Source organism: Haliotis asinina, chromosome 1 (genome assembly GCF_037392515.1).
Source record: "Haliotis asinina isolate JCU_RB_2024 chromosome 1, JCU_Hal_asi_v2, whole genome shotgun sequence".
NCBI lineage: Eukaryota > Metazoa > Mollusca > Gastropoda > Lepetellida > Haliotidae > Haliotis > Haliotis asinina.
The window spans coordinates 100,878,181-100,905,564 of NC_090280.1; the positions used below are offsets into that span (position 1 = coordinate 100,878,181).

At 38.6% G+C, this 27,384-nt stretch overlaps 4 protein-coding genes across 10 annotated transcripts in view; all 4 read right to left on the reverse strand.

The window, feature by feature from the left end:
* Positions 1-954: 954 nt before the first annotated feature.
* LOC137285152 (mucin-19-like) lies at positions 955-4,502 on the reverse strand. Its single transcript, XM_067817379.1, has 4 exons — positions 4,437-4,502; positions 3,174-3,260; positions 1,898-2,542; positions 955-1,718 (listed from the first exon to the last, which is right to left on the reverse strand). Exons 1-4 carry the CDS (start codon positions 4,498-4,500, stop codon positions 1,222-1,224), a joined length of 1,293 nt encoding a protein of 430 aa, XP_067673480.1. The 5' UTR covers positions 4,501-4,502; the 3' UTR covers positions 955-1,221.
* A 3,675-nt stretch (positions 4,503-8,177) lies between these two features.
* LOC137256782 (uncharacterized protein DDB_G0285291-like) lies at positions 8,178-13,740 on the reverse strand. Of its 2 annotated transcripts, none has more exons than XM_067794567.1 (4): positions 13,396-13,740; positions 10,243-10,315; positions 9,592-9,624; positions 8,178-9,011 (listed from the first exon to the last, which is right to left on the reverse strand). In XM_067794567.1, exons 1-4 carry the CDS (start codon positions 13,597-13,599, stop codon positions 8,392-8,394), a joined length of 930 nt encoding a protein of 309 aa, XP_067650668.1. In that variant the 5' UTR covers positions 13,600-13,740; the 3' UTR covers positions 8,178-8,391. The 2 variants fall into 2 exon arrangements, with proteins under 2 accessions (XP_067650668.1, XP_067650669.1); XM_067794568.1 differs by lacking the exon at positions 13,396-13,740 and adding an exon at positions 10,740-10,753.
* Positions 13,741-17,998: 4,258 nt separating this feature from the next.
* LOC137256808 (uncharacterized) overlaps positions 17,999-27,384 on the reverse strand; it is an 80,950-nt gene continuing 71,564 nt past the window's right edge. Inside the window, exons 1-3 of one of the 4 annotated variants that reach the window (XM_067794571.1) lie at positions 20,068-20,147; positions 19,458-19,524; positions 17,999-19,061 (exon numbers count right to left, since the gene is read on the reverse strand). In XM_067794571.1, the coding sequence (XP_067650672.1) occupies positions 18,403-19,061; positions 19,458-19,524; positions 20,068-20,112 (771 nt within the window). In that variant the 5' untranslated portion in view covers positions 20,113-20,147 and the 3' untranslated portion in view covers positions 17,999-18,402. Of the gene's footprint in view, positions 19,062-19,457; positions 19,525-20,018; positions 20,148-27,384 lie in introns of those variants that run through there. The other 3 variants (XM_067794573.1, XM_067794572.1, XM_067794569.1) reach the window with 3 other exon arrangements.
* Positions 23,443-27,340, reverse strand: LOC137256854 (uncharacterized). 3 transcript variants are annotated; one of them, XM_067794576.1, is made up of 4 exons: positions 26,908-27,340; positions 25,878-25,959; positions 25,156-25,272; positions 23,443-24,412 (listed from the first exon to the last, which is right to left on the reverse strand). In XM_067794576.1, exons 2-4 carry the CDS (start codon positions 25,945-25,947, stop codon positions 24,021-24,023), a joined length of 579 nt encoding a protein of 192 aa, XP_067650677.1. In that variant the 5' UTR covers positions 25,948-25,959; positions 26,908-27,340; the 3' UTR covers positions 23,443-24,020. The 3 variants fall into 3 exon arrangements, with proteins under 3 accessions (XP_067650677.1, XP_067650675.1, XP_067650676.1); XM_067794574.1 differs by having other exon boundaries at positions 25,878-25,964; XM_067794575.1 differs by lacking the exon at positions 26,908-27,340 and having other exon boundaries at positions 25,878-26,299.

The window sequence follows — 27,384 nt, forward strand, 5'->3', positions numbered from 1 at the left end:
AGAAACACACTCGTCAAGATATAACAGAAACACACTCGTCAAGATATGACAGAAACACACTCGTCAAGATATGACAGAAACACACTCGTCAAGATATGACAGAAACACACTCGTCAAGATATGACAGAAACTCACACGTCATAATATGACTGAAGAAACTTGACGTGGGAAACACTCTCCACAGTAAACCAAACTTAATGACTCAGGTATAACTGTGACATACCTTTAAGAAATAGACGTTCTAGGAGAGTGGTGGCTGTTCCATTATTGGCCCACCGAGTGCGGGTAAACGAGAAGCGGCGCATTATTGAACAGTAAAGACCTACTAAATTATTTACAGTCCATTTGAGGGTGTTAATGCAACACACACACACACACATACACACACACACACATATATATATATACATACACACACACACACACACACACATATATATATATATATACACACACACACACACACACACACATAATGATATTAAATAATGGTGACTTCCCGTAGACAATGTGTTCTCGGAAATGTGGGATACATTATGCATTTAATAAACTGGGCAAAAGCATTGGAACGTCCAATTTCACACGCCAGCATGTTGCTATCATATGCTTCCATTGTTCTTTGGGTTTATATAAATAATGGTTTACGTGATCCAGTGTTCTACAACGTCGAAATCGTCATCCGTAACAGTAATTGTCTTATTGTGCATATTAATCTTTTGCTTGGATCAGCACGTGGCGTACACTTGACGGACACCATAGAAGCCGCACCAGGCATCATTATGGTGGCATATCATGCATTCCAACCCTTGAGATGAAAATCGGGGACATATATAAGGGTTGGAACTCTGCACGCTGACCTGAACCGCAATACCTGCTATGAGTCTACATAGTTATCTCATAACAACAGTACGAACAGCCTGTCACATGCAGCTTATACACAGAGGACGATGTGTATAATGTGCAAATACAAAGAATTTTATTACATATCATTCATTGTACAAAACATCACTACGTCTGAAATTCAGGGGCAAGAATGCAAAAATACAATTACAGGAAAGCGTTTTCCTTCATTTAGGAACAATCACCTGTGTTAAAGTGTTACCCTGAAACAAGTAAGATCTTCAAGCACATATGCCATCAGGAAATACAATCTCACATGTTTTCAAAGGCGGGAAGAACTAGTAGGACCTCCCAGTGAGAGGCCTCACGCAAAATAGAATCTCAGACAACCACTTCCTGGTTTATGTCAGTTCCATCCACTGTCGTTTCTATTCCACCAGGAGACTGAACGGTTGCATCAGAGCCATCAACACCAACCACCACTCCACCGTCAGGCAAAACAGCACTTGGAGGGAGTATGGTTCCTCGTTCAATGATAGGTGGTCCAACTCCGACCAGTGCTGGGCGATGGGGCATTTGAATTTGCCCATTCGCTATGCCAATTACAGCAGATCCAGGGAGTTGTCCCATCGCCCCTTCTTTTGTTGGCTTTTGCCGAGATTTGGATAAAGTAGGCTGCATTTTCTGCGACTGAGTTCCAACAGTGTTCTGTCTTTGTTTTTTGTCCACCAAAGCCATTACGGATCCAGAGGTAAGCCCTTGCGACTGACCAGTGGTCGTCGGAGGTTTTGTGGGAATCACTTGTGTTTGAGGTGGAGACGTTGGAATACGTTCCGGAAAGATGTTCATTCCCATTCCATTGTTAACGTTCTGCTGCTCTGAAATCGTAAATTATGGTATTTATTTTTTTCAAAGCGATATCATTATAACTCAGACAACTGAAGTCTATGAGCAAACTTTCAAACCGATCGATATACCCACATGAGAAAATTATTAACCCTTAATCTAGGGTAGATTAATGCCTTACTCTCAAACACCCCCTCTGCATGTCACATACCTGTGCCAAGGAAATCGCTAGGCTGCCCCACATACATGCCAAATCCCTGTGAATTCTCAGATTGTCCAACTAGTGTGTCTGCTCCACCAGGAAAAACACTTGTAAGACTACCCGGTGTCAAGTGCAGTCCAGGGAGACCTCCACTCTGTCCCGACGTTCCGATCAAATCGCCAACGGGGTCTTGACCAAATCCACCCGAAAGTTGTTCAAGGGTTAGTCCAGCATTCCCAGCGCCTGTCATGTCGCCAAGTAAACCCCCGGACCCCATGAAGTTCCCAGGAAGCCCGGTTGAATCAATGCCAGACAAGTCAAGAGGATTACCTCCACTGAAACCCAAAGACCCCCCGGAAGTACCAGCAAATATGCCAGATCCAGACAGACCTTCGGGAAAACCGGTTGGTGAAATGGTCTCAGAGTAACCACCAACGTCACTGAACTGGTTGCTGCCATAAGTAGGGTCAAGTAGAGGCTGTACCAAGCTAGAGCCAAGTCGTGGATCAGATCGAATAAGCCGATTTCCGTTGAACGGCCCTCTCTGTGAAATTGTTGGGGCTTCTCTTTGTGGCAACAAGCTGCCGCTGGATGCGGGTGGTTTTAGAAGGAGCAGTTTAAAGGCAACGCTTTGGGGCAGGAGCGAGCGAATACCTTCAAAAGAAAACCCAATCACAGTGGCATATGAATATAGAAAAGAAAATACTCAATGTTTACTTTAGCTCCGAAATCATTGTTATATTTTCATAACAGGTAGGTTTTCCTTGCTACCATTACTTTTTTGTTGTTAAATTTCCCTTTAAACAAAAGGAGATATTCCATCATTAAGCTTAATACCAATCGTTTATTGAATTTAAGAGAGGTGTTGTTTTACAAACAAACGGCGTGTTTGTGATATTAAATATGAATTCAGTTGAAATATTTAATAACAATTCATTTTAAGTACTTAAAATCGTATGAACAATGCAAGTTGTTTATAACCTGTTCTGTAATTACGAAATCCCCCTTGATGTGAAGGAATATGGGCATTCTTCTACAAACATATCAGCTGCAGTCAAGAAAATGGTTGGTAGTAGTAAAGCGTGAAATATTTCAATTAACATGACAGTATTTGATTTTGATCAAACAATACATGTTGTGATGACTTTGTGATGACTGAAGTACTTACAAGACAAATACACCTGCCATCCACTTCCGAGGGGAAAAAAAACAACAACAACCCTGCTTATGAAACAGTGTTCGATGGTTCCCCATAACACAAATACATGTATAATAAGATACATACGTGTTGCACTGAAAGGCTGCGCATGCACCCCGCAACAGAACGCCAAAGTACACAAGATGACAGGCCAGTACGTCATTGCCGTAAGTTCTGGTAACAGGAGCAAGAAGTGACGTAATGCACCTGACAAACATTTTGACAAAAAAAACCCCAAAAAATACACTGTATCACAGCACCAACATCTTAGGCTGATAAGATATTGGAAACATTCTAAACATGAGATCTAAAGCACAATTGTCAAATAAAATTACCATAAAATGTTTGGTTGTATATATTCTTTTGGTCGATGCATGGTTCGTTATGTATTTTGATTCATCCATACACACTCTACCACCTGCTAGGCGACAGTAGTGGGTAGAATTAGTAGTAGTAGTAGTAGTAGTATATAAGCAGTGGTCGAAAAATAGTAGTAGTAGTAGTAGTAGTTGTTGTTGTATTAATAGTACTAGTCGTAGTAGTAGTCGTAGTCGTAGTAGGAGTAGTACACGCTGTACCATGTGCGACATTACAGTTTGGGTAGCAGCAGCAGAAGCAGGATGAGGAGGAGGAGGAGGAGGAGGAGGAGGAGGAGGTCCAATACCTCACACTGAAGGTAACCATGTCTACCAATACTTTACAGTTAATCGATGAATCTAATACATTGATCTTATTTCCTCTCATAATAACCCTGTAATAGGTGTATTTATCACACATGAGAGATCGATTGTAGAAGATCAAGCAATAACTTCTGTTAAGTTTAGGGGTGGCTGCTGATTGGTCAATATTTTGGGACTATTTTCATTTCCTTTATCTGTAAACAAAGATTGCTACCGCAGTCGAGTTATTTCTGTCCAAGGCTTGCTCTAACGACATAAAAGTTCACTTTAAATGCTTGTTTGTGTATGATGTCACCTGTTTACTCTCCAATTACTCTTGTTCATTTGGATGCACATGTATTCATGTATGCAAATCTTCAAACGAATATGTTACAGGACAAATTTCTCTTGAACGACAAATTAAGTATGATAAATATAATCTCACCCCGGCGCCATTCGATTATGAGATTCACTACTCGTTGATAGAAGAGGGAAACTCACTTGATGTCATGTTGTCTTACTTTTATCAACACATTGAGATATATTTCTTATCACTCGGGTGAGATTTTTTTATACAGGCCTACACTAATGAATATGGTTTATTGGACGAAGTTTTTAATCTAAAAATATATTCACAAAAAAGAGAGTAATCCTTTAATCTAAGAATTAAAGCCATGCAAAATAAACTTACCATGCATGCGGTACACCGTCTCCCTTCCACCCTTGCCTGTCTGTTTGAATGACAGTAGTGACATCTTATTGCGGTTCTTTCTTTATAATGACAGTAATCTTGATGTATTAAAGGTCTATTCTGAGCAATTCGCGGGTTTATTTTGATAGATTAATCAGACGAAAAGCAGACATTAGCTTTTTACCTGACTTTACAACATTTGTTAAACTGTGCACATACAATATAAGCTTTAAGCAATCGTTGTGGATAAAATAGCCATATTTAGAATATTGCTTGATCACAATGCTTATCATTACTGTTTATTAATTGTTTTATTCTACTGAAAGTAATTTTTGAAGTTTGATATATCCATTCAACTGCTTGCATGTCCTTACAATGTGAAATGAAGACAGAATGTGGTTTGACTTCACAATTGGCAATTATCTTAAAACCTATTTACATTTAACAGTCATAGCTGTGACACGTGTCATCCTAAATCATTTACATTTAAAACAGCATCTAACGTATGATTTATTAATTTACCTCATGAATAACACGAGCAAGGTGTCTCGTTGGTCACATAATAGAAACTGCATGTGGTGTGATTTCAATAGAAGCAGTTTACATGAAAAATTAAACTTATTCATATGTAAAAGTTGGCATTGTGCACATAGGTGACTTTACAGTCGATACTTGCTATGCAGCATAAAACGTATTTACTCTTAAATGTGCACATTGTTGACACGACAAGTACGACAAGTTTAAAAGGGCAATTTCCATAAAGAAACACAACAAAAACGTGTATGCATTTGCAAGTCGACATTCTCACAACTTTTACATAACTCGCGGCATCTAGCGTTTGTAATTTGTTACCCATGGCAACAAAATCCCATGTCCCGGGAGCTGCTCCAATCCATCATTCAGAATACAGATCAGGTCCAAAGAACGTGATCTGAGATGTATTCCAAATTCACTACATTGTTACATTTCTAAAATTCGGTGCATGGAAAATATACATTAGATTTTCTAACAGTATTGCTACAATCACGTGTCATCAATGTACACTAGTTGCTACTTTTATGGATCCTTATGTATCCTTTTCAATATCATTATATATTAGATATACAAGAGGGAAGTGACATTCGTCTCCAACTGAACCATTATTACAGTATCTTCAAAGTTTTCCCTTAAAGTACCTTCATACCTTCCCTTTCAATGAATAATAGCCCCTGCTTTCTTTGAATTCATATGAATTCAATGGCTATTAACTTTGTTAAGATTAAGAATATATACGTCGTCCTTTTTGTTTTTCTGTTTAGTTCTTCTTGAATGCATTGGCGTCAGTCCGTCTGAATTGTTATCGTAACACACGATGTCAATACAGGGATGGCACTTATGATTAATCTTAAACCACCAATATAAATCTACTTTCTGAAGGGCAGCTTAAGTCCCTAACCATGTTCTTATATCAAAGGAGATTCTTCCCCAAGGGTCTGTTCGTGTACTTGTCGTGTTGATTGCCTTAAGTGTTTGGCTACCTTTATTCAAGGACTATCGTCATATTAATATGTGCTTGTTATAAATTATTCTCGATGTATATATATATAGGACAGCGATGATACAAATAGAACAACTCACTTAACATAAAAATGGAGCACCACTTAAAATTTGGAATTTAATAGAATATTTTTTCTGTAAGCCTTTAGCACCGTTAAATATTGTGCCATTTTCATTACATGGAAATTCCGATAGTATATTAATACAAAATTATTGTCTCTCTATAGCCAAAGGTGGAGATTTGTGTCTTATTTTGACAGGTGCAACAAATAGAAATGCCAAATGTGTTCTGTTTCTGCATTGTGTAAACATGAAAACTACATTATGAAGCGATAACATCAAATATGAAGAAGAATGATAGATCTGTGGATATACGAATTCTTCATTACAGTGAGAGGGAGGTTACGTGGTAAATACACCGTCATCATGCAAGGAACACACTCCATAGGTTGTGCATCTACGGAAATGTCACCGTTGCTACATGCCACATCACATTGCTGCGCTTAAAATGTAGTTATACACTATCACTTCACAAATGTTCTAGAGATGACAATTAGAATTAATGCAGGCTCTTTTGTAATCAGATGAAATAGTACGATCGAAAACAATGTGAGATTCAACTCCGACCACGGAAATGTTTTGTTAAGTTTTATGGGATACAATATTTTTTAAAAAAAATGCCAAATGTGGACTTGAATTAGAAGTTTCGTTACTTCAAAGCTGAATTCAAAGAAATCTGTCAGACTGAAATCTGAATACTCTGAACTTAAGAAACACATGTCTGACTTCAAACATTGTGTTAGGTAAGGCCGAAACTCGCAGTACAAGAAATAATATTCTGGTTCACGACATTGCCCTGGAAAATGTGGGGTCAGATTGAGAAATGTTAGAAAACTGCTTCTGGTGAACTTAGATGCCAGAAAATTTCCATTGAACGTTATTGTTTCTTTTACGCAGATGATGTAACACTTGTGGAAGACTGTGTGATATTGCTTCAGAAAATAATGATTTTAATTCGTTTCGTAAAAGTAAAGTAATCTTAGGTAATACATACGTAACAGTGTTTGAGATATGGAGGTTATCTATAAAGGAAAGAAACTTGTTGTAAAAAGGGTTAACAATGATGCGTTGATTCAAAATATACATATCTCGGCTTATTAGTCATTATAAACCTTGCCCCTATTCTGTTATATCGTTATGAAGTTTGATGGTACGTCTCTACAATAAACATTGAAATATCCACATCAATTTCCTTACACGCTGCCTCTACGATGGTTAAGCCAACATACAGGTTCGTACCAGGTCTGCTTCACTTAGCAGACCTGGTACGAACGCCAGTATGTGCCAATGCCGCAATGTCTTTCACATCCACTAAGCTGTTGTGTTTGGGTGTTTGAATCAAATCACGTCACTAAACCTCAAAGAATATTGAATTAGGTGCGAGACTGCATGTTCAAACTTGTTCTTAAAAGTGTCCTATAAGGACACAAATACAGACTAGTACACGAGCGAGTCTGTTAATTTCTTTATTATCAGTTTGTATGTCATTCTAAATAACAAAGTTCACGTAAACGAAATCAGCAGATGCTTGATGTAAAGGTGAATTTTGCGTATGAATGCAGTGATAAAGCACTGTGGACGTAAACTCCCTGTGCAATGCTCCTAAGTAAAGAGTGCGATGTTTTCAATAGCTTTTCCTGCATATATACTAAAATTAAAAACGAATTTTAAATTCAAATTCAGTGTAAGAATTGTAGAACTGTAATCATTGTGACGGACTCGGTCTCCACTGTCTTACTGCCACAGAGGAATTGCCAATATTGAAATACAATGTGGCTCCGTATATTGGATCTCCGAAGATAGGGTAAGCAACATCACTAGACAAGACTCTTTTGTGTTTGTGTACGACATGATGTGGTATGTAGGCTTCGAGACCGGAACTGTGAAGATGAGCGATATCTCATAGTGTATATATGCTGTGGAAGCTGTGTACCGTATTGCTTTTATTCCTGAGTAAGCGCCTTCCATGCTCATGCACATGTGGACTGAATGCAGCATCATTAAATGTACAATGATAACGTCATACTTCCCCCAAGGCTTTGACCAACGATGTCAGCAAATTAGAAAATGACGTCACATAAATCACAGTGAGTAAATATTGCCATATTGACAATTAAATCATTTAGAAAAAGAAAAACGGACATGTTTCAGAGATATTGTATTTATTAAAAAGACAAAATTCTATCAAAATGATGTAAAGTTGTAAAGAACAAAGATGAAGCGGTATTTATTTATCATGAAACACTTGTATGTAAGTGGGATGTATTACAGTGAGAATCTAAATCAGTTGTATGATCTGTGATAAGCCTGTCCAGCAGGCAGCAAAAAGTCTATCTATCACAGTGTGAGCATTTATGCCTTATGCCTGGAAAGAGCCACCATCAATAGAGTGCATATTTCCATATATATCTCTTACTTCTGCATCAGTGCCATCAGGAGATATAACGTATCCTCCAGGGAAAAGGCCGTTTGGGGGGATAAAGTCCCCTTTCCTGTATGTTGGCTTAATCCTGTCCACCCTTCTCATAAATTGTTGAAAGTATCGTAAAAAGGTTGGGTCGGTGAACATATTTGAGTATCCCATGAACTGCTGCATGGGATCGAGTGTTTTAGGTGTATTGGCATTTTTAGCTGGGGCGGGAGCCTGTTGTGTTTGACCGTTGTTTGTTTGACCCTGCTGACCCTGACCTTGATTTTGGGCAGGTGTCTGTCCCAAAACTTGTGTTTGAGATTTCGTCGGGGAAAGACGAGATTCTGTTTGAGGTTGACCTTGATTTAAGGACGATTGAGGAGTTACTTCAGCTTGTGGAATTTGACCCATCCCTTGTACCTGTTGTTGTTGTTGTTGTTGTTGTTGTTGTTGTTGTTGTTGTTGTTGTTGACCAGTACCCTGAACAAGCCATTTCATCATCATTGGATTCCTCAAGAGTGCCATAAGCCTTTGTATATCCAGATGATTGTTGCCTGGTGGGAGTAAACCTGAAAGAATCACAAGCAAGATTTGATAGCATTCCGAGAACCCCTGTTCTCTGAATATAGTCAGTCGTCCAATCGATACATGTAAGTTGTTAGGGTAATATGACAATGTCATGACGTATGTCTCTAGTGGTGGCTTCTGAGGTAGACTAGACTGCACGGAGAGACTTACTTTGCATCGAACATGATAAAATCAAAATGCTTTATGAAAAGGGTATATTATGTATCTCCCTGGATAAAAGGATAAAGGGATAAAAGGATAAAAGAAATACTGTTCAGTTTGGTCCTGAGCCCGAATGTATCATTAACGTTACTTCTGACATGGTATCTCAGTGACTAGATCTCCTCAATCGGCATTACTGTAGACGAGTACAGTAATACCCTTGTCATATGCAAATAATCAGGTCTTTACATGACCGATATAGTCTTAAAAGCGATGGTACATCCCAATTTACCCACCTATTATATTCGTAAAGATAAGCCACACTAAAGAGTACTCCCTCTTGAATTTATCAAATCACATGTTAAATACCTCGTGTGGCAGAATATACACTTTCTTTCCTTCACCATGTATAACACATACCTGGCTGTGGCTGGTTTACAAAACGCCTGGAACCTGCAAGTACAACATGAAAAAAATGGACCCTAGGAAACAGAACCTTTGTTATCACAGTCAACGCCAGAAAACAACCAGTCTCAATTATCAACCAAGTCAGAATCCATTATGCGCAAAAGGCAAAGAAAATAAACAAATGAAATTCAATGACAGAATGAGTAAGGGAGTGAGTTTAGTTTTACGCCGCAGTCAGCAATATTCTAGCTATATGGCGGCAGTCTGTAAATAACCGAGTCTGGGCCAGATAATCCTAGGCCTGTGATCAACACGAGCATCGATCTGCTCAATTGGGAACCGATGACATGTGTCAACCAAGTCAGCGAACCTGACCAGCCGATCCCGTTAATCGCCTCTTACGACAAGAATAGTGGCCTTTTATGGCAAGCATTGGTTGCTGAAGACCTACTCCACCGCGGGACCTTCACGTGTCCAATGATAGCAGAAAGGGCAACATTATGTTTCATCGGAAATTGAGAAAATATATCATAATGTATGACATTTCTTTCCCTGAAAATGTTGTACAGAACAATCCTGGGCATCACAAACGGGGTCTTTTACGATGTCCGAATAATACGATTAATGTCAGATTGTACGTTTTGTCAACTTCGTAACACTTACGGATATTTCTCCCTTGAACTGCACAGCATGCTGCCATAACAGCTACGAGAATTTGAAGAACATTCATTTTTTTCTGAAAACATAGGATTCATATTTAAAAGGAATCAAATGTATTTTGTGCAAATCCATTATGCATGTGGGGTCCTTCTTTTTCAAATAGAACCTATGTTCGCAGTCTATGTTAAACTGGACCGTATAGTCAGTGAATTTACTGACGGCTTGGCATGACACATGAAATTACATGTGCAGGTCATTCCCTTGGTAACTAAGTTTTCGATTAAACAGTGACAAGAACTGCAGACACCTTTAACATAGACTCCGTTCCAGTAAAACAACTGTTGAACATTAATGACGGACCTTAACTAAGGAAACTAGTGCAAACATTTGAGGGTGGCTTCTTTTTATACTCAAATGTTGATTACATTTGGAACTTCGAGACAAATATATACTGGAAGTATTCTACGGTAGTTGTATAACACAACGGAAAATGTACTTACACGTGAGTCTCTGGAACTTCGAGACAAATATATACTGGAAGTATTCTACGGTAGCTGTGTAACACAACGGAAAATGTACTTACACGTGAGTCTCTGGAACTTCGAGACAAATATATACTGGAAGTATTCTACGGTAGCTGTATAACACAACGGAAAATGTACTTACACGTGAGTCTCTGGAACTTCGAGACAAATATATACTGGAAGTATTCTACGGTAGCTGTATAACACAACGGAAAATGTACTTACACGTGAGTCTCTGGAACTTCGAGACAAATATATACTGGAAGTATTCTACGGTAGTTGTATAACACAACGGAAAATGTACTTACACGTGAGTCTCTGGAACTTCGAGACAAATATATACTGGAAGTATTCTACGGTAGTTGTATAACACAACGGAAAATGTACTTACACGTGAGTCTCTGGAACTTCGAGACAAATATATACTGGAAGTATTCTACGGTAGCTGTATAACACAACGGAAAATGTACTTACACGTGAGTCTCTGGAACTTCGAGACAAATATATACTGGAAGTATTCTACGGTAGCTGTATAACACAACGGAAAATGTACTTACACGTGAGTCTCTGGAACTTCGAGACAAATATATACTGGAAGTATTCTACGGTAGTTGTATAACACAACAGAAAATGTACTTACACGTGAGTCTCTGGAACTTCGAGACAAATATATACTGGAAGTATTCTACGGTAGTTGTATAACACAACGGAAAATGTACTTACACGTGAGTCTCTGGAACTTCGAGACAAATATATACTGGAAGTATTCTACGGTAGTTGTATAACACAACGGAAAATGTACTTACACGTGAGTCTCTGGAACTTCGAGACAAATATATACTGGAAGTATTCTACGGTAGTTGTATAACACAACAGAAAATGTACTTACACGTGAGTCTCTGGAACTTCGAGACAAATATATACTGGAAGTATTCTACGGTAGTTGCATAACACAACGGAAAATGTACTTACACGTGAGTCTCTGGAACTTCGAGACAAATATATACTGGAAGTATTCTACGGTAGTTGCATAACACAACGGAAAATGTACTTACACGTGAGTCTCTGGAACTTCGAGACAAATATATACTGGAAGTATTCTACGGTAGTTGTATAACACAACAGAAAATGTACTTACACGTGAGTCTCTGGAACTTCGAGACAAATATATACTGGAAGTATTCTACGGTAGTTGCATAACACAACGGAAAATGTACTTACACGTGAGTCTCTGGAACTTCGAGACAAATATATACTGGAAGTATTCTACGGTAGTTGCATAACACAACGGAAAATGTACTTACACGTGAGTCTCTGGAACTTCGAGACAAATATATACTGGAAGTATTCTACGGTAGTTGTATAACACAACAGAAAATGTACTTACACGTGAGTCTCTGGAACTTCGAGACAAATATATACTGGAAGTATTCTACGGTAGTTGTATAACACAACGGAAAATGTACTTACACGTGAGTCTCTGGAACTTCGAGACAAATATATACTGGAAGTATTCTACGGTAGTTGTATAACACAACGGAAAATGTACTTACACGTGAGTCTCTGGAACTTCGAGACAAATATATACTGGAAGTATTCTACGGTAGTTGTATAACACAACAGAAAATGTACTTACACGTGAGTCTCTGGAACTTCGAGACAAATATATACTGGAAGTATTCTACGGTAGTTGCATAACACAACGGAAAATGTACTTACACGTGAGTCTCTGGAACTTCGAGACAAATATATACTGGAAGTATTCTACGGTAGTTGCATAACACAACGGAAAATGTACTTACACGTGAGTCTCTGGAACTTCGAGACAAATATATACTGGAAGTATTCTACGGTAGTTGTATAACACAACAGAAAATGTACTTACACGTGAGTCTCTGGAACTTCGAGACAAATATATACTGGAAGTATTCTACGGTAGTTGTATAACACAACGGAAAATGTACTTACACGTGAGTCTCTGGAACTTCGAGACAAATATATACTGGAAGTATTCTACGGTAGTTGTATAACACAACGGAAAATGTACTTACACGTGAGTCTCTGGAACTTCGAGACAAATATATACTGGAAGTATTCTACGGTAGTTGTATAACACAACGGAAAATGTACTTACACGTGAGTCTCTGGAACTTCGAGACAAATATATACTGGAAGTATTCTACGGTAGTTGTATAACACAACGGAAAATGTACTTACACGTGAGTCTCTGGAACTTCGAGACAAATATATACTGGAAGTATTCTACGGTAGTTGTATAACACAACAGAAAATGTACTTACACGTGAGTCTCTGGAACTTCGAGACAAATATATACTGGAAGTATTCTACGGTAGTTGTATAACACAACGGAAAATGTACTTACACGTGAGTCTCTGGAACTTCGAGACAAATATATACTGGAAGTATTCTACGGTAGTTGTATAACACAACGGAAAATGTACTTACACGTGAGTCTCTGGAACTTCGAGACAAATATATACTGGAAGTATTCTACGGTAGCTGTATAACACATTGGAAAATGTACTTACACGTGAGTCTCTGGAACTTCGAGACAAATATATACTGGAAGTATTCTACGGTAGTTGTATAACACAACAGAAAATGTACTTACACGTGAGTCTCTGGAACTTCTGCCACAATACAAGGCAAATAATACTGGACTGGAGATAGAATCGTCCGTATCCCCTTTTATACTAAGATATCGAAAAACATCGGCGTAAAAACATGCGCAAAACACGTCACTGTAACTATAAATGTACAGTAAAGGTGATTCAGACACCGCTGTACCATACCTGACCTCACGAAAAGACATCATCTCGCCTACGCTCACCACATTCTGTCAGATTGATGTTGGTAAACAATTTATTACCGGGGGCCTAAAAGCTTCGGAGTAACGTCACAACACTCAGGCCTGTGTCCTCTATTAATACACTGTGTGCTTATGCATCCATTTGTTTCCTGTCAAGTAAGATGTACATGTCATATAATGGCTAATAATTTTTACACTCTTCATTCCACATTCGTAAACATCCCACGTAAGTAAACAATTTTTAAGAATACACATTGCAGGTGTGTGACAGGTGACTTGTTTCCTTTTTTGTTATTTACACTGTACAGGTAGTGTCTATGACAACATAAGATAATTAAGCCAGAGCAACCCACAAAAGAAATCGGTCACAATATGTATCATCTTGAAGTTGTAGCAATTTTGTAGCCACTAAAGAAAGTATCTGCACTGTTGGTGTTTATCCACTTCATGTAACATTTGCCCGTTATATCTGTTCAAGGACACGAATCTGCAATGTGATAAAAGGGGAAAGAGTATTGGTGTTTCTTTCTGAAAAAAATGGCATCTTTAATCTTCACACTTTTTGTGTTTCATTTCTTAATGGGATTCAAAGACCTTCATGAAGCTGATCACGACTCCAGTTTCAAAGACTACTCTGAGAGCAGATTGTACTTCCATAATTTGTTGAGAGATCAGATACTAACATAAGATCATCCACAAATGGAATTCTAATCACACTGTATGTTTAAAATGTATTTTACAATTAATACATTATTAGCAAGTAGGTGATACTTTCAATCAATCAATGGATGGTGAAAACAAGACACTACTGTGTGTTTACCATTGACGCCCTCTACTAGTGCGTGAAAACATATTCTGGGAACTTGTGGTTAAATGTTATATGATAGTTATATATTTCAAATTTTTGTTTGCATCTTTCTGAGACACTTCAGTTTGAGTAACTGCATTTTACACATTTTCGTTATGTAGTGTCCAGTTTCCGGCCAAACTCATTACTTTTCGAAACACGTCTGGAAATTTATCACAATCCAGAGTGGAGGACACTGAAACAGCTGGTACGTGTGGAATGTTGTGTTGCTACTTGACCCCAGGCAGAAAGACATGTTGTTTCCTTTGAATGGTTTCATGCTAATATCACACACTGAATCACGTTGTTGTTGTTTTTTATTTATCAAAATGTAAATTCATGTACTTTTCCTTCAGTTTGAAATTAGTGCCCTGTGGCTATGTCAAAAAGAAAACGAACATTCATCCCTGTTGTGAAACAACTGTTAGACACATTTGGTCAACTGTATTTGTAATCTATAGATAAGATGTTAGTTGTGCAGAATTGCCTTTTTATGAAAACCACATCTACTGTTTAGAATAATACTGGTGTATTTTATTTTGACCTTTTTCATATTAACATATCTTTATTACACCATTTTAAATTAAGTTGTAATAAAGACTAATCTCACATATGTTCAGTTATCAAAAATTACCTTACTGAATGTTCTTGTAATACCTAAAACATGCTAAGGTTGAAACTAAGAAAACATCACAATTGTGCCGCAGTTTGCTGGAAACATTCCCGGAACTATTGTCGATTAAATAGAGTACAAATATGATTCCAAAAATCGAAAATTCGACGGACCATTTCTGAATAAATGAAAATATGTCCCATGTAGGTATTAGTATCTTTAATATAGATGTCAGTACCATCAACAAGGTTGTTAGTGTTATGAACTGTCCGCATCATTACGATGTAATATTCCAGTGATGTCCTGCAGACTTCCAAATTTGTAATGTTTCAGTTTTTGACCAATTAATACGTTAAGGGTTATTACGGTAGAGTCTGCTATTGTGTTCACAAGCCTTAGGTTCAAATCCCTTGGCGTCCAGCTTTGGGAGAGTGTTTCACAGAACATGATACAGTAGGATCGATTTGTTCGACCGATATGACTTTCCTAATCATATGACTAAAGCAATCATACATAAAAGTATTACCTTATCAAAATAGTTGTAATGGGATGTTTCCGGTGACGATCTGACTCAGTTGGGTTGTTTGGTTTGTTGATAATGGCACACTCAAATATATTCTAGCTCTATTGCGGTGGTTTGTACATAATCGAGTCTTCACTCAACGCGAGCATGAGCATCGACCTGTACACATTGAGATCTGATTTAGAATTAGTGTCCAGCAATATTTTGTGAGTGTTGTAAGAGGCCACTGTTCGCATCGTGCCCGTCGATCACTGAAGTGTCTGGTTAAACTCGATTAGGTCGCAGTCATATGGTTTGGACACGGCTCTGTACTGCGTTAAAACCACCAAACAGCTACGGGGTGATTTCATGAGCACCATTATGACTTTTTGAAGATATTTGTTTCCAAACATGTTTCAATCGATCTGTCTAAATTTTGTCATACATAAGGCAGCATCCAATTTGACAGACGCAGATAACATGTAAACACTTGGTCCTTCACATTGTTTAGTTGTACAATTACCCGGTTTATGCCTAGATACATATCTACAAGCTGCATACACTTGTTTTTACTACTGACCTACCCACCTATAAATAGCACTCTCTGGCACTAAAACAAAAACCAGATGGTGAAATGCACAAGATGTCACGCAGTCACACGGTCCTCAGTGCAAATGTTCATCTGGAAGTGTTGATAACTGCAGTGTTTCATGTTTCCATTTATGTGATTAGTTCGAACATTGGAGGACAATTGTTTACAGGAAACACTGAAAGAGTGGCAACAAAGAGGCTGTGCTTCTTATAATACAACAGTCAAACAGTGGACATCAGAAGTATGACGTTATCAAATTACGATCTATTGCTCTTGTATGGTGGGGGTTTCCATATTACTCTCAGCTTACAATTCTTCACTTCCATTCATACACATTCACACGCCACTTCCTTTGGATGGTTATCAGGAATATCCATCAAAAGTTAAATCCCACAAATGTAAATGTAGCCAGTCAACTGTTCAAAATACTTTTTAGAGAAACCGTTTACATATGAAATGAAGTATTGTAAAACAAATTCGTAACGTTGGAAAGATTATTATCATGAGTTCAATAAACGATGAAACGATGGCGAATTCTTAAAGTTCACATGCAATGTAGAACGCAACTTTGCAGATTCTGATACCTTTCGGTATGCACTTACCGAAACAAATCATCAAAAATGCCAATTAAAACTATAAAGTTGCAACGACCGCGGTGAAAAAACCCCGCGAAAACGGAGTTCAAACCATATAATAAGTTTCCCCCAGCGCTGGGGAAAGAGTGGTTTCAACAGCTATGCTGCGCTGCGCTCATAACGCATGCACAGTGAGTAGGTTTTCGGAGCTTGAAACAGTATGCCTGCCCGGAGTATGAAGTCGTGAGCAGTACTCTTATCTTAGTTGTGTACATAGACAAGTAAATAATCTATACTCGTCACATAAAAAAGACACGTTGATTGTAATAAGCAGACTCTGTCACAGAAAAACGCAATGTCTGGTTAATTGACGCCTATATGTCTGCCTGCCTGTCTGCTAATGACAATATGCAATTCACAACTTCAATTACTGACCATTTGCAATTTGAATTTAACACCTATCGGCCTTATAAGCCATAAAGAAAGAGCCGGCTAAGCGTATCGGCAAATGAACCTGTGGCCAAAGACAAGGCTTCGTTACACATAAATGCACGCTCACCGGCACTGACTGGGTTCGGCATCGCGACTGCTTCGTTTCGAGGGAGGTAAACCCAAGTACAAGATATTGCACTTTTGATTTGCGATTATACGCTAATAGTTTTGTTTATTATTTTTTTTTACAATCACCAATGCATTATACATATCATGAACAACTGATAACAGTGCTTTAATTGTGTCTGATTTAATTTTTGCATGTGACCTTTAACAAAACGTGGCTGTCCATATATAAGCTCTTTGCAATGCTCTACAGCAATTTCAGCATGATTCTCGCGCGGTTCATCGGTATAAGGTTTGCACTTGTGTCCCCCGAGCTAGCTAGTGAATACACACACACACACACACACACACACACACACACACACACACACACACACACACACACACACACATATACATACATACATACATACATACATACATACATACATACATACATACACCGTTGCCATAAGGTATGATGTGCCATACGTTCTGTAGTCTACTAGTAAATGCCTGGTGCTTCTGTTTGGTAGTTGGTGTCGAACCTAAGTTACCTCGATACACTAGATCAAACGTCGACACAACGATATTTGATGGTATATCCAATTTACCATGAACAATTTCTGTTGGGTTGTTAGTCATCTAGTACCCTGTATGCCTTCTTTGGTGGAATATGGGAATAAACAAATATCCGATTGACTGTTATGCATTCATTCATGGAGAAATCACTGAAACATGAAATTATGTACTTGTTTATGACATCAGTCATCAAAACACTGGTGGACAAATCTCCGTGGAATAACAATATTTCTGGATAGCACCAGTATGGTGGAAATTGAACACTATAAGGATGCACTGTTACTGGCGGAAGCACCAGTCAGAAAACAAAACAGACATTTGCCAAATAGAAATGCACACGTCATGAATGCACATTCCTGTACATGCGGTATAATGTTCGTTGTCTCGTTTGTCCAAGGTAATGCTACAGTTGTACAGTCCGGGTGTCAAGCGTATAACACAATATTAAAATAATATCCTGATACCTGTCTGAATGTCCATGCCGGTATACAACAGCTATTTAACAAACACATGACATTAGCACATATTCGCCTTGTTCCGAAACGAAATGACACTGAGTCTTTATACCAAACTAACCCTGTCCACGTCACCGCCATCAATCGAATAACTTCCGGTTGGGCCGGCGACCGTTGCGTCACTTCCGTCTCCAGCTAGGACGACACCGCCGCCAGGTATTTGCAGATTATTGGTGATCGTTTGTCCAGGAAAGTAGTTTGGTTTCCACAAATCTCCACTCTTCACTGCACGGAGATATCCCGCGAGGATCACTGGATCTGTATACACCTTATTTGAAGACGACGGAACAACAAAGACGTTTCCACCAACGCTGGTTTTCCAGTCAGAGAGTGGAGTCCCGTAATATGGTTTTGGGTCGAATGGTTTCATTTGTTCCTGAAGATGTTTGTAACCATGCATTTGAGGGTAATGCACTCTTATTGGTTGTTGGGAAGTTTGTATTTGATGTTTTGGAAGAAACGCTTTCGTGAATTCCTTAGGGTAGCGCAATGGGAACTTGGGATACTGCACAGGGAACGATTGCGATACTGGGAAGGAAGTTCTTTTCCGGAGCCATGGCTGTGATCGAACTTCTACTGGAACCGAGATTTGGGGTGCCAGAGGCAGTCCGGACATCTGAGGTCCGATGGGAATGCCAGTTACATGAGGTCCAGTCCCATCAAGAGGAATTGTTATCTCCCTTGCACTACCTGACCACAGGATGCCTGCGAATGGAAATATAAATAAAATATAAATAATACATATCAAAGTAATAATATGTAACACTTTATAACATTAAAGTAGCAAAAGCAGCCACGTTAGATTCTAATAAATTCTTACCAGAGTTGTATTATCAATGTATGTAGGGTGATACTGGATAATAGTATATGCATCAATGTGCACATAACGACACCTGTGCAAGGTAAAAGCAGATATTTGTGGTGAAAGGCTTGTGAACACAAAATTGACATCTTGGTAATCTTGTGGTGCTCACTATGACCTGAAACTAAATTTAGCAATCTATGTCTGTTTATGTTCACTGAACCATGATCGTAATCGTAATGATCATTGTAATTAGAAAACCAAAAGCTGTACAGGGTAGGCGAACAGTGTACACGTACGTTGGCTTGACACGGATCCGAGAAACGACCAGACCAGCAGAGCTACGAACGGGATCATTGTCAGTTCCTGAAACAAAACAATTGTAATTACATCTCTTGTATGTTTATGTAGAGCTAGTCACCCTGGACGCAGTGTTCAGTAGAGACTTAAGTAGGTGAAATATTTGAATGTTTCACAAAATGGTCACTGAAACGTGAACTTCAATACAGTGTAGCTACTACAACAACAACAGCTACTACAACTACTACCACCAATACTAATGGTACCACTACAGACACTAATATGCTCTTGTTACAGCGGCAGATGATGATGATGATGATGATGATGATGATGATGATGATGATGACCTATTTCAATGGTCACGATGATAATGTTATACACATCGTCAGTACAAAAGAATATCCTCAGAAACTAATTCAGCTTGGCATAAAGGAAAAACAAATGAAAATCAAATGAAGGGATCACAGACACTGTTCGTGACATCACGTAACTGGACACGAAAAGAATATCAAATACAAGATTGAAATTCTTTCATTTTGCAGGAAACGTACAAAACGTACACGTAAACAGACAAAAACACCACGATGTTTAGATACGTAGACAACAAACCTTACTGTCCTTCACTCGAGTCTGCCCCAGACTCTCTCCGAGCATTCTGAATAATTATGCTTATATAGCGCCACCTATTGACATGGGGGTCAAACAAGGAATTTTATGTTATCAGAGGGCTAATATGCACCGACAGGTGTGGTTAGCATATTTATGTGATGTAAGTTCCATCGTGAAGGCTGATTTATGTGGTTGTAGATTTACGCCCATATAGGTCGAGACCTGAGCTGTGTTCACTCTAAAACAGTCACACTGTCATTTCTCAGATCAAAGGGCTCTCATACCTGGCACTGTACATTTACCTGGTTATAGATCCTGCATGATGAACACCTGCAGATTAAACCTGGGATCGTTTGCCCTTTTTGTAGAACACCTGGTGTCATTACTCATTTTCAATAATTTTCTCTTTGTGCTTCCAGTCATATTTAATTTCGGCATATATGTAAACGGCTTCGAAGGAATACACTTTCATCATATATTGTCATAGAAAATATACATTTGCTGACAAAGCATTAACTTTTGTTTACAACGTTACCTTCCCATACTGAAACACAGAAACCGTATCTAGTGGCATCCTGTGTTGCTATTCCATGATTGAATCTTGATTGTACGTAGCTGCGTTCTTGAGAAATTCGAGCTCTTGAACGAACGTTTGGGAGTCATTAGCATGAATGAGTGAGTGTAGTTTTACGCTGCTTTTAGCAATATTCCAACAATATCATGGCTGGGGTCACCACAGATTGGCTTTCTCACTTTATACTCATGTGGGGAATCAACCAGGGTCTTCGGAGCGACGAGCGAACGCTTCAACCACTAGGCTGCTAAACCGTCACAGGTATCAGAGATGTGTCTCAACATGTGATGGGTATAGTGTTATAGGTAAATATATACAACATAGATATACGCGGTTTCAGAATAAATAGGTATAATATTAATAATATGGAATTTCACTTAATTCTAGGAATATGTTGTCAAGTTTGAGTTGGTCGTTCAAAAATGAAAGTTTAGATTGGACTGGTTTGTGTTAAGAAGAGGAACACAATTATATGTGTGTATTACTGGAGTTGCAAAGTAAGTATTATTTGGAGACATACAAAAATTAAAGGTTATTTGCAATCTGTGGCATGTGCTTTTTCATCCTACAGTGAGTGAGTGAGTAAAAGTTTGTTTTGTTTTACGTCGCACTCAGCAATATTCTAGATATATGACGGCGGTCGCCTCCTGTAGTATTGTGTATACCGCACAATGCATGTCGATTTGCAAGAACACAGGATGAGAAATTGTGATTCAGGCATTGTTTTTCAGTTTCCGTTACACCACTAAATATGTTTCCGTTGTTCTGTTCTGTTTGTTTTTTAAAAACACTAAAAACCTGCGCTTAAATGTTTCCAACTCACACAATGCGTCAATACAATCATTTGTTGAACAAATAGTTTAGGTTAGTTTTATGGACAATACGGTATTGTAATTCATGAGTTCCCCTGTCATGTAGAGATATGTGAGCGATCGGAAGGAATTAACGCCTCCGTGAACAGTACCTCTGTAAAGGGCACGAGGGTGACAGTCCATTTCAAAGTACCCAGACATTTGGTATGTGGACGGGACTCTTTAATCACTAGGCTAGCCTGTCCTTAGCATAGTTCAGAGAGAACGCAGTCAATGTCATGGAAGTCAATACCCTCTCTACCAGACAGAACGTAATCCGAACACATACGAGCCCCAGGCTTTCCGAGCTGTAACGAAAAGAAATGGAAGTTTAAAATAAATCTGCTCATGAATCATTTGGTTTGTTTTTTCTTGTAAATTCTCCTGTAGTTTCCTGATTAGATGTCATGCTGAAGTGTTACACCTGTATGATTTAGTTAGAGTAGAATGTGTGCAAACATCGTGTCTTGTCAACGTCGAAGTGTCTGATGAACAGGCCAGTTTCAAAGTTGGCGTACTAAACAGTCAGTTGATAATTATGCAAACATGTTGCTTCTTGAGGTTTTGAGAGGCATATAGAAGCTGATATTCAAGTAAATCCACAACTTGTATAAGGCAGAATATTATGGATGTTGACTTCTTGGACGTCAACATAACGTTCCTAGACTATTCCATATCCCTTCCTCAAGAAGGCATTGGCAGCCAATGTTTACGTTGTGAATGCAACTATATCACCACGACTGCTCATCTACAATTTGCAGCTACTGACCACTAAGATTAAAAGGAAGTTTAATAATGTCAAGGTGATTCTTTAAATCGAATCGCCATGTGACACCGATGAATGCATAAAAATTCTTTTCTGTTATATGTCTATATGTTTATTATATCCCCGATCCATATTACATCAAACGACAGATTATAACGCGTACGTTCGCATTTCAATAGCGTTTCATTCATTATATCAGCTCCACGTGTCAACACTGTTGAAGGGGATGTACAACCGTGCATTTTTTAATGAAACCCCATATCTTGAAACACGAGGGTACTATTTTATTATACTGGTTATCGTTATGCATAAATATTCTATGAAACCCTTTGCCTTGAGTGAGTGAGTGAGTTTAGTTTTGGGTCGCAGTATTCCAGCTATATTGGGGCGGTCTGTAAATAATCGAGTCTGGATCAGACAATCCAGTGATCAATAGCGTGAGCATTGATCTGCGCAATTGGGAAGCCATGACGTGTATACCAAGTCTGCGAACCTGACCACTCGATCCCGTTAGTCGCCTCTTACAACAAGCATAGTTGCCTTTGTCATGAAACGCATATATAGTCAGTGCTTCATGATACTGTTTTAAGTGGAGCAGATGGAAAATATCTTTGGAGGATAATATTTTTTGTAATCAATACCTTATACTATGTCCTCAAATGGAAAGGTAACTTCAACCATTTATTTTAGAAAGTAGCCACTGAGTTGTTTGATCCTCGACTGTCTGGTCGAGACGTGACTGATGACGGATGGCTATGTGGGACAGGTTCGCTACTAAGCAGCTCTGAGCATTAGAAATACCCTCATTCTTTGGAGCGCATTATGTGATGTGAACCGTGCTACCAATAGCACCGGACATCGTTACCCTGTTGGGAACAGTTAATGGCATAAGTGATTTCCATTGGTCCATTCATGTTCGGCTCATGGGTAAATTCTTTTTCACGCGAGGAGGATGTTTTGGGCGAATAATCAGGGCTAACGTTGACGTTTAAATTTCATCCTTCTGATGGATTATTCCGTAAGAATATGCCTACTCTGAAAAAGATGATCATTAGGAATAAGCTGTATAAATATTGTCCTCTTGCAAAAATAAAACAGAGACAGGGACAGTTTTAGTAGAGGTGTAATACAGGAAAAATGATAAAAGAATTTTATTAAGAATGAACAACTTTAATATCCGTAAATGTACTGAATGGACAATGATTCAAACTTCTCCAGTGAAAGTGACTGATTTGATACCATTTATTATCAAAACATGATACATGATGGCAGCAAAACGTAAATGTTATGACGGTGCAGTGAATGTATTTCATTTGTCGAAGAACAAAGATGTGTTTGCTTTGAACACAAATCAACAATGATATTAATATTGTAATCACTATTTGGACAGCATGCAAAATGTTTCTTTTAAAACGTTTAAGCAAAATTGAATGCCCCATTGAATTGTTCATGATGTTGGCATGTCGAGTAACACATGTAAGAACAACAAACAATGTTGTGTCCAAAATACGAATGTGTTAAAGTAGAAATTTGGCACCTTCTTTATTCACTGTTTTCAGACGTGTCGAAGTTCGGATAGTTCGAATGGTTTTAGTTCAGTTTCGTGCTGGTGATACCAAGGAATATATAATATATCTACGTCTCGCTCTTCCAACAGTATATGTTGCTTAATGGTTTTTTTTATATGTTTGGGATTGAAGCTTTGAGACACTCTTAAACATGCTGACGGCACATGACTAGCTTATACATCGACATATCAAATTCACCACTCGCTATCCCATGAAATGTCCCTGCCGTCGACAGTCGCCCTCATCCCGTAACGGTTAATGACCGTGCCATCCCGACCATCGCCCGTAGTGACCACACCGCCTCCGGGGAAGCGAGGATCGTTACGGATCTGCATCCCTGGGACATACATTCTGTTCATCATGACCCAGTACCTGAGGAGCTTCTGGTAGGGAGACATCCCTTGTTGGTAGTCGGCATAATATGGTTGATACATCCCCTGTTGGTAGTCGGCATAGTATGGTTGATACACCGGGACAGGTGACCTGTTCTGTAAGGAATACGTGGTACCTCCGATATCAGGGTTCTGACTTTGGACTTGATTTTGACCTTGAAGAAGTAGGTTTATTAGGTCTATATTTCTGGAATCTGAAATTAAAAGGAAACTATGATAAGAGAGAACGTACTGACAATTATCATTTATGAGATATATGTTCATCTTTCTGAAGGTGTAGGCAGCACATTGACTTTGAATGTGTGTGTGATTTATACCACCCATACATGCACGCTTTTCACGAACACGTGGTATCACAACTGAGTGACAGTGAGTTTGTAAAATTTGATTTACAAACGGAGTATGGAAATGACTTATTTGACTTTTACAATTTGTATAAGAGAACAACGTGCTTGTTAACTACATAGTAGGACTTTCAAGTGTATTAATACAAATACGTTAATCAACAATACGCACAAACGTCACAACAACTTTATTTCGTGAATGCGACCTTTAGATAACTTAGATGTCTTTAGATTCTTGTACCGTGATACAATAATCTATATCAAAACGTCTCACTCACGAAATTTGGACGTCGTTATAAAGATTGTATGTATTGTTCTTCTCAACTTCTAACATACCACTCAATTACGTAAACATTTATCAACGATTGGAGTAGTAACTGCTTTGTGTCAATAGTATTGTAATTTATGCAGAATGCCAAAAATAACCAGCGTCAATTGTCCACAGAGAAGGCTTCCTTGCATGTAAAGTCCAAAATAATAATGGATCTTTGAATATCACTCGCAACACCGGGTGTTCTAGAAAAGGATGGGTATATCAAAGGCAACCATTACAGAAGCATTACACGTATCGTGTAGGAGGGAGATGTACTTACTCTGTCCTGGGGTTTGTGGCTGTGGCTGCGGCTGTGGCTGTGGCTGTGGCTGTGGCTGTGGCTGTGGCTGTGGCTGTGGCTGTGGCTGTGGTTGCTGTTGTGCGAATCTCCGTTTTCCTGGCATCAGAAAAATATTCAGATGCTAATGTGACAAGTGACGACAGTACTATAACATACATAGAAACATAGCAAGCATGTTGTCTCTAAGTCCAGTGCAGCTCTATACCATGTCTACACATTCGGTACGATACAGTTTTGTAGATGCAAGTGAGTTCATTTATACACCACCTAAAATAACAGCTTGATATGGTGAACCCATATAGAATGAGCAATATGTTGACAATGGACACAAAATCAAATTGATATTATGGGTTTGAAACAACACCGACGCCTCTGGCAGAAACGCAACGGTGCGCATCTAACAGTGCGCTTCAAACGACAGGGTCGCCCGTGACCCAAACAAAACCCACAAAAAACAATCAAACAAAAAGAAAAACAAACAAAAACAAAAAACCCACGATAACTAAGAAAGGATGACGATATATGGATGAACAACTTCTTTATTACAATGTGAGCGGACTTGACAACGGTATGCATATGAAGACCTACACCGATACGCTCTCACTGAAATAAAGAAGTTTCCATACATTGCCATCTTCCATGTTGGTCCAACTCCTAAATGCTTCTCGTAGAAAAAGGAAAACTAATATAAAGCGTCTTACTCAGAGATGTGCATTCCGCCAGACTGCAGCAGATGACAACCAGGAGGATGGAGATGTACCTGAGCTCCATTTCTTCTTACCACTGCGCTAGAAACAACAAACAGCCATCAAACACCCTCTTTCCTTTGCATCATGGCCCCTATAGTGACCAGTGGTTTTAAGTTATTGGAAGTTGTTCTACTGTCCTTCTGAGACAGTTTGTTTACAGTTTACCTTAATTTGCTGTAAAATTATAACTTGTTTGTAGTCAAGATATGGCTAAAATATTGTCGATGTGACTTCAAATCTGAACTCGCTTAGTTTCCTTTAAAGGAAGGAAGTGCAATGGTCTTAACAGATTAAATGCATATGTGTGTATATATAAATTTATATATAGAGAGAGAGAAAGAGAGGGAGAGAGAGGGGGAGAGAGAGAGGGAGTGAGAGAGAGGGAGAGAGTAAGAGAGATTAAACCCTCTGATCTATAACCTATTAAAGCCTCTCTAAGTAAGAGCAGCGGATACATTTGTAATCGTGATGAATCTCTGTTGAGAAAGCTTCGTTACATTGCTATACAAGAAACGTTTTTATGAATCACTATGAGGTGGGAATGACACTGGGTTCATTGTAGCCTGTGAAGAATGTGGCGACGATCACGAACACATACAAAGGCAAGGCAAGTGAGGCAGGTGAGCATATAATACAACTTTAATATTTAATTGCAATAGTTAACTTTATTTATTGCTGGAATCGTACAATGGTTTCTGTTTCAGCAGGGATTAATTGCGGTAGTAGAAACGGTTTTATTGACCCGTTTTGTTCCCGATATAGCAAGATTAATCATTTAATTAATCATCATTTTTTAAAAAAAGTTGAAACAAAAGTAACCTAGATCTAATCCAAACTAAACACGTTTAAATTTGTCTGATAAGACATTTCCAATTAGCTTAGAAGGATCATTCTCATTATGTTTCTGGACAAGAACCGGTCCTTAGACACATGTTGTTACTTATATGATTACAAACAAGACAGCAATTAAATATGTACTTACCTTCTTGAAACAGCTGTGTCCAGATACAAACAACAATGATGTTCCACTGACGTTTTGAAGGTTCAGTCTGTCTTTAAATACCACGTCAATCGCACAAATGGCAAGAAGATTAAGCTAGAAAACAACGTGACCGGAACTTCAAAAATGCAAATGAAGCTGATTTCATAAACAATAACTGTTGACGTTGTTGTTGACCTTGTTGTATGCAGTTTATACATATGCGTGTTAATGACCTTGTGTACCTACTAAGAACTTGAACTTGTGCACGGAGAAGCTGGACGATGGGATGGATCACACGAAATGACTGACAATAAATGTTTCATTAGAGTATAATCCTAAGCTGTCCCAAGAGGCATTCTTGAGATTTTACTTCACGGAGGTAAACAACAGCCTTGGTTCAAACGAAGGTTAAAAGGGGGAAGGTTGGCTCTGAGTGATACCATCATAAATATTTAGATGTATTCTTTATGCTACATA

What these genes read in the sequence shown, in the direction of transcription:
- LOC137256782 (XM_067794567.1), bottom strand. Translation starts at nt 13,599, where the DNA reads ATGATGTCTTTTCGTGAGGTCAGGTATGGTACAGCGGTGTCTGAATCA. An exon ending in AGTTCAAGGGAGAAATATCC is followed by an intron (nt 9,625 to 10,242) that starts GTAAGTGTTACG and finishes TTGTACTTGCAG; the next exon opens with GTTCCAGGCGTTTTGTAAAC. An exon ending in TGTAAACCAGCCACAGCCAG is followed by an intron (nt 9,012 to 9,591) that starts GTATGTGTTATA and finishes TGATTCTTTCAG; the next exon opens with GTTTACTCCCACCAGGCAAC.
- LOC137285152 (XM_067817379.1), bottom strand. Translation starts at nt 4,500, where the DNA reads ATGTCACTACTGTCATTCAAACAGACAGGCAAGGGTGGAAGGGAGACG. An exon ending in GACGGTGTACCGCATGCATG is followed by an intron (nt 3,261 to 4,436) that starts GTAAGTTTATTT and finishes TCCTGTTACCAG; the next exon opens with AACTTACGGCAATGACGTAC. An exon ending in GCAGCCTTTCAGTGCAACAC is followed by an intron (nt 2,543 to 3,173) that starts GTATGTATCTTA and finishes TTTCTTTTGAAG; the next exon opens with GTATTCGCTCGCTCCTGCCC.
- LOC137256854 (XM_067794576.1), bottom strand. Translation starts at nt 25,947, where the DNA reads ATGGAGCTCAGGTACATCTCCATCCTCCTGGTTGTCATCTGCTGCAGT. An exon ending in GGCGGAATGCACATCTCTGA is followed by an intron (nt 25,273 to 25,877) that starts GTAAGACGCTTT and finishes TTCTGATGCCAG; the next exon opens with GAAAACGGAGATTCGCACAA. An exon ending in GCCACAAACCCCAGGACAGA is followed by an intron (nt 24,413 to 25,155) that starts GTAAGTACATCT and finishes TTTTAATTTCAG; the next exon opens with ATTCCAGAAATATAGACCTA.